At 37.6% G+C, this 7377-nt stretch overlaps 1 protein-coding gene across 1 annotated transcript; it reads left to right on the top strand.

Annotated features, from left to right (window-relative positions):
- Positions 1-3930: 3930 nt before the first annotated feature.
- Positions 3931-5015, top strand: LOC145094983 (putative mitochondrial protein AtMg00820). Its single transcript, XM_079032933.1, has 5 exons — positions 3931-3947; positions 3995-4236; positions 4557-4613; positions 4713-4898; positions 5008-5015. Exons 1-5 carry the CDS (start codon positions 3931-3933, stop codon positions 5013-5015), a joined length of 510 nt encoding a protein of 169 aa, XP_078889059.1.
- The last annotated feature ends 2362 nt before the right edge of the window (positions 5016-7377 follow it).

Genomic DNA, 7377 nt, shown 5'->3' with positions numbered 1-7377 from the left:
GTGAGAACAATAAGGCATAACCGATTTTAGAAGTGTTCTATTTATCTCAAGGTTATTCCAACTGTATTTGGTGTTATGTGAGACATTTGAGACATCACAATTGAGGTGCTAGGCTCACAAGGTTCTCAAGGAATCTAAGCAACTAAAGGTATGTATTTCTTACTAACTTTTATGTTTAAAAGTTCCCCATGTATGCTAGATAGGTTATGAACCTTGGAAAAACAAATTTGCATGTATCATAGATAAAACATAAATCCAAGGTTTCTAGGGTTGCATGTACACCATAGGAGTGTTAGAATGCTCAAAACCCTTCATCATTTGCAGCTCAATCTCTAACTCACAACGCCTAGCGGCCTCCTGCAACTCCAAAAGAGTATCACATTGTTGGGTAGACATAAACTGGCGGATGTCAGTCTTGAGCATGCTCAGATAACGGGTCATCTGAGACTGCTTAGAAGCAAACTCTGGGCAGAACATCGCCCTCTCTATGAACATGTGGGTGATCTCCGTCACCGACTCCCCCTCCTATCTCAAACTAAAAAACTCATCTAACAAACGTTCTTGCTCTACCCGCGGAATGTATCAAGCGCAGAACATATCCCTGAACTGCTCCCAAGTAACATCAGCTCTCTGATCATCAGTGTACGACCCATTCGCCAATCTCCACCAGTCCTTGGCCCCGGACCTTAGCAAGTTCGGAGCACACCTTACCTTCTGGTCAGTAGGACACGAGCAGGTAAAGAAAAACCCCTCCACATCTGAAATCCACCTCATAGCCTTAATGGGGTCCTATGTCCCATCAAAAGTAGGGGGCTTCATGTTATCGAAGTCCCTGTATTGGAAACCCCGAGTGGCTCCTCTTCCTCCCCTGCCACTGTTACAGCCGATGCAGCTACAACGGCACCCGTCTTCGCAAGGGCTGCGTATCGCTCATCAAAGTACTTGACTATGGCGGTCTTAATAGACCCAAACATCTCCGGTAGTTGTGCCCAGAATGCAGCAGCAACCTCATCATGCAGGATCTCCCGGATCCTGGCATCCAACTCCTCTGTACCCATCTGCACCACGGGCTTAGGTGTTGTTGGCCCCTCCAGGCCTCCGTCTCCTGATCCTGATCCTGAACCGGATCCAGTCAAAAAGCGTCTCGTCATCACCATTCTGAAACATACCACAAGATATTAGATAATCCACATAGATAACTGGGAACCAACTCCCAACTAAACCCTAGGGGTTGTGACTTCCTTGATATGTGTATGGGTCCTATGCTTTCAGTAGTACGGGCCCATACTACCTTCCACACCTACCCATATTTGTCTCAAGTATCACCACAACACCCTAACAATATACATAAGCATAGCGAGCACTCAATCCTCACTCCTAGAGGAAGGCTAACTGAATCACGACTGACCTATCAGCCTTACACAACCCACCCGTTTATGAAACTTCCACTAACCCTGCAACATTAGTGTATGCTAATCATACATAACACTGGACCCTATAGAATTTCGAATATTGGATCCTACCCTAAGCCCTAATCCATAAGAGCGGAACATAAGGTCAAATCGAACATTCTCGGGTATAAGATCTTAATTATGTACCACCGTGATACATACACAAGTAACTACAGTAATGATGTCAATCTCATGTAAAGAAACCCTGGACTAGCAGGCATCATGAAATCAGACAATTCTATCATGTAATTCTTGAGGATACCTAGCCTAGTACTAGCATGTTGTTCTATCATATCATATTATCAAATAACTGTATGATATTTGGGTTCAACTTACTGGCTCCGGCTGATCGTACACTTTGCATCCTCTCTTACTTATTTTGAAAACCATTTAAAAAAATCATTTTAAAATCTTTCCCTTGATTTAAGACTGGAGTCACAAGAGTGTTCTTCCAATTCACTCAAACCAAGGCTCTGATACCAACTTGTAACACCCAAAAATTTCATGCCAAATTAAAACTTTTTCAAACCATTTAAAACCATTCATCAGTACAAAGCTTGTTTTCAAAATATCTAATATCAGAGTTTTCCCAGAAACATAAACAAATCACGAGGAGCTGTACGATCATGCCTTCACCTTGCCACGATCCCCTGATGTACCTGAAACAATAAACTGAAACTGTAAGCCCGAAACCTTAATGAGTTTCCCATAAAATACCAAAGTCATACAAATATAACCACATCATATAACAATTACATAACAACATGCATAATGAGCCTTCAGCTTGACTGGACCGCCTTGCAGGACCTACAGCCTATCTGGACCGCTCTCGAGCCTTCGGCATGACTCGACCGCCTCGCAGGGCCTACAGCCTATCCAGACCGCTCATCGGGTATGTTGGCCTACAACACAAATCAGGACCGCCTCAAGCCAACCCCCAATCGAACAAACATGTGCACATAATATCATGCGCTAGCTTATATCATATAATAGTCAAACCGATCGAACAGATCACTAATCATAGCAACATCCCAATAACTGGGATACAGACCTAACCGATCACTTACATAGCATCACCCTATAACCAAAACACTGACCTAACCAGGCCACTAAGCATAAGAATACCACCATCCTAACTACCAGGATGTAATCAATAAACATATTATGCCATAATCCAGATACAAGTATATAAAGGGTCGACCTTGGTGCCTTGGACCCATTGGTATAGTGAGGATAACTCACCTCGTACTGTCGACTCGAAGATAAACTCAAGCTTTTGGATTGCCGGTACCACTCCACCACCTAAATGAACCATAGAACCATGTTTGTAACTTTCTAATTTCCAAAAATGTCCCAGAAGTCCAATGGTCAACCCTTGGTCAAAGTCAAAGTCATCTGCCAAGGTTAACAATCTATGTTTACCTCAAATCGTCGAGTACATCCTGCCTCTCACCGAGTTCCTTGCATACTCACCAACTCGTCGAGTCACTTGAATGACTCGTCGAGTTCCTAGTATCAGTGGTTGTAACTCCTTGGCCAACTCGGCAAGTTTTCCCCTTACAACTCGCCACGTTCATACGTGTCCAAAGGTTGAGAAAACCCTAGCCGACCCGCCGAGTATCGACTAACTCGCCGAGCCCAAGGCAATCTTCATCGGGCTCGCCGAGTTGTTCATCCAACTCGTCGAGTTCATGACCATCTTCATATGACTCTCCAAGTCCCTTCAATCCTTCATCCATACAGATGCTTTTTAAGCCATGCAAAGGCTTCATAGTGCAGATCTAAGCTCCTAGGGTATGTTTATCACGTAAAGTTGCAGAATTTATGTGCATGCAACATGATAATGGCCCAAAACAAGCTAAAGGAGTGGCTTATGGTAAAGGAAAGGTCATAGCTCGACAAGGGCTAGAACTTTATGACAAAGAGGGGATAAAGGAGCCCATATATGAGGTTGCAACCTCAGATCTTGACCCAAATCGGAGAACCACCACACAAAACCCTAAAATCCCAAACCCATAAATGAAAAGATCTAACTAAGAAAGAGCCAAGGTAACAACTTGTTACCTCCAAAACAATGCCAAGACACAGAAGAATCTGGATCTACAACAACCCATTGCTTCAATCTTCTTGAACTCCAAGCTTTTTACTTCAAAGATCCCTCTTCCAAGCTAAGAAGCACACAAATATAGAGAGCAACCACGAATTAGGGTTTCTGAACTCAAGGGAGGTAGTAAGAGAGGATAGGGGAATAAGTGGTCCTTAAATAGGGTGCAAATCCCTGGAATTTAGGGTTTCATCTGCCGGCTCCTACTTGTCGAGTCCCTTCTTGGACTCGGAGAGTAGGTCACTAAAACATGCGAACCTATCCGCTGCTACTCGACAAGTAGGGAAACCAATTCGTCGAGTAGGTCTTGCAAACAAGAAAATTCTTATAACATCGATACCTGAGAATCGGGGCGTTACAAGGGTATGCATAAATATGGAACTGAAAGGACTGTAAACTATTCAGCTCTTAATAATGATACTTTTTGTTTTATTTTTAGTCTTAATAAAACTGTTGAGCCAAAAACCTATAGAGATGCAACTTTAGATCCAAATTGGATCAAAGCCATGAATGAGGAAATGGAAGCCCTCTATAGGAACAATAACTTGGAAAATACTAACCTTATAAAAGGAAGAAAAGCAATAGGATGTCTTTGGATTTATAAAATCAAATATAAATCCAATGGTGATATAGAAAGATATAAAGCCAAGCTTGTGGCTAAAGGCTATAACCAAAGGGAAGGTATAGATTATGAGGAGACTTTTTCTCATGTGGCCAAAATAGTATCAATTCGTGTGGTTATTTCATTAGTTGTTTATAATTCTTGGACCCTTTATCAACTGGACATTAACGATGCTTTTTATATGGAAATTTGTCTGAATGTGTATATATGAGTCAAACTAAAGGATATCATTCAAAGGATGATATTAGAGTTTGCAGGTTATTAAAGTGTGTTTATGGTCTTAAACAGGCCCAAAGAAAGTGGAATGAGAAGTTGTGCTCTTCTCTTTCTAGTTTTGGTTTTAAACAAAGTATAAATGATTATTCCATATTTGTTAAAGATTTTCAAAATACTTTTGTTGTGCTTCTTTTCTATGTGGATGATATTATTTTAACTGGTAATAATGAAGCTGAATTAAATAATGTTAAAATTTTCCTTAACTCCTAGTTTTTAATCAAGGACTTAGGTGATCTGAAATATTTCTTGGGTATTGAAGTGTTAAGAACTGAGAGTGGCATTTGTCTTAATCAAAGGAAGTATTGCATGAAATTGCTTCATGAATTTGGAATTCTTGCATGTAAACCAGTTAAAACTCCACTTGAACCTAATTTGGTCATTAAAAGAGAGTATGATTTGGAAAAGTCTAATTTAGTTAATATAATTGAATATCAAAAACTTATTGGTAAATTGATTTATCTAACTATCACACGGCCTGATATTTCTTATGTTGTTCAGTTGTTAAGTCAATATATGCATAAGCCATATAAATTACATGTTAATATTGCTTTCAGATTATTGAGATATTTGAAAAATAGTCCAGGTATGAGTTTACATTTGACTAAGTCTAGTTCTTAAAATTTGGTTGGGTTTGTTGATGCAGACTAGGCTAAATGTTTGTTTAGTCGAAGGTCTGTAATTGGCTATCTTGTTTACTTGGGAGGATCACTTGTTTCTTGGAAGAGAAAGAAATATAGTACTATTTCTCGCTCCTTCACTGAATTTGAATATTGGGCATTAGGTAGCATAACGTGTGAATTAATATGGATTTTAAAATTGCTTCATGATTTGGGTATAAAACCTAATTTGCCTATGGATATTTGTTGTGATAATGAATCTGCAATCAAATTAGCTTTAAATCCTGTATTTCATGAAAAAAAACAAAACACTTGGAAGTTGACCTTCATTTTTTAGGGAAAAAATTGAGAATGGAGTTTTTAAAAGTAAATAAAATTGTGTCTTCAAATCAAAATGCAGATATACTTACTAAATCTCTTGGAAGTATTCAACATGAATATATTGTGAATTGTCTTAATATGATTGATGTTTTTAAAAAAATTGATTAAGTATGTGTTCTCTCAAATTAATGTTTTGTTTGAAGGGGCATGTTGAAAAGAATTATTAATAATCATTTCCAAACTTAAACATTAATTTATAGATTATTGGGTGAAAAGTGTACTCTTCTATATTTGTGGGGGTGTGTTGTGAATTGTTTGTGCAGATGACGGGTATACACACGGGTTGCTAAAGCATACCCGATGTTTAAGAGACCCGATGTATATAATGTGTTAACTGGATTCATTTGATAAATTAGTCGAGATATTTTTCATCTGTATCATCAGTTCCCTCTCATCTTCATATTAGGGTTTTAGTTTAGGGTTTGTTCACCTATCATGTTCTTGTTAGAAATATGAGTGTGAGTGATTTTATAATGAGTTTTGAGTTATAATTTGTTGATGTAAACCATCTGTTTCATAGTGAATGAAATGATGATGTTGGGAAGATTTTGTGTTGATTACGTTTCTTTAGAATAACAAAATAAGGCATATCAGTATACCTATTATCAACACCAAAATAATAGGTCTTATAGACACGTTACCCAATTATCAGTTTCGCTTTGACTAGACTAACAACTGTAAATAATGGAGTACTAAAATCATACTACGTTACACAAATATTGTAATCACCTCTGGGCAAGAATACAACATTAATGCATCTTATGATTGAAATTTCAATGCATAACTTATTATTCAGTTAGTTTTTGGGTTCCTTGAATAACAACTTATACAGTTGCATAATGTGGTGTTTCATAAACTCTAATGTGTAACATTTCTTTCGCTCTAGTGACTTAAGCTTGACATTAAAGATACCACTCATCCACATACAAATGAAGTCACAAACAAAATCAGGTACTTACCAATTAAGAATAATAAAATAATAAAATTAAATTGCATCATTAAGTGGTCTTTTGTTTATTCTTAAAGAAAATATAGTAGGAATATTAGTAACATAAAGTTTCGCTTGATAAATAACGATTGTTTGTCATTCTTCGTGATGGCAGGAAATATGCAATTAGATGTCAACTAAAATATCTAAATTTTATCATAGTGGCAAATAGATATCTAATCCCATTATTCAACAGATGCCATTTAAAATGATTTTTCATAAGAGATTTTGTTCTTGAGGGATTTCCTTTAAAAACGTACATGACTTTGCTCTAAAACCACAACTATTTGGCATTTAGTTTAATTTTAATAAATCATCAATGAAACTTTACAAATCCCTATCTTAATAAAAGAAACCTTACTTGCCACGTGTCTTTTCCTTCGTCCATTGTTTACAAAAGTTAAATGACTTTTATACCCTCCTCAATTTTGAATTTTCTTTTCCTATATCTTCTGCTTTCTCTCTTAATCTCATCAAGCCCTAACATATGCACTGAATTTCAATTCCACCTCCGCCACCATCACCACCACCATCATACCGCCAGTTACATTAACAACCACAAAAATGTTACCGCACCACCTCTCTCTCTCTCTCTCTCTCACACACACACAACCCTCAAGAGTCGATGCTTTGATCTGATGAATACAGTATCGTCAATACCTTCCCTAAAGTCGATCATTCTAAGGTATTCTTTTTGTCATTTTATTCAATTTTTGAACAAACCTAAGTTTTAGTATTAATCGCTTATTGGATTCTGTTCAATTTTACTTTGACCTAATTTTATTTTATTTTGGTGGTATTGTGAACATAATTTTTGGTCCGTGCTTTCTTCTCTGTTAGCAATAGATGTCATCTCTAATCTATATACCAAATGCTTTTGTTTGACAATGTGCAGAGGTTGCTTGTAATATGCAAAATTCATCATGTTTGCCATCTGT

The sequence above is a fragment of the Lactuca serriola genome, chromosome 3 (genome assembly GCF_051521515.1).
Source record: "Lactuca serriola cultivar US96UC23 chromosome 3, Lser_US96UC23_V15, whole genome shotgun sequence".
Classification (NCBI taxonomy): Eukaryota; Viridiplantae; Streptophyta; class Magnoliopsida; order Asterales; family Asteraceae; genus Lactuca; species Lactuca serriola.
Note: the sequence above shows the minus strand (reverse complement) of the source record. Positions and strands in the feature narration are given on the sequence as shown.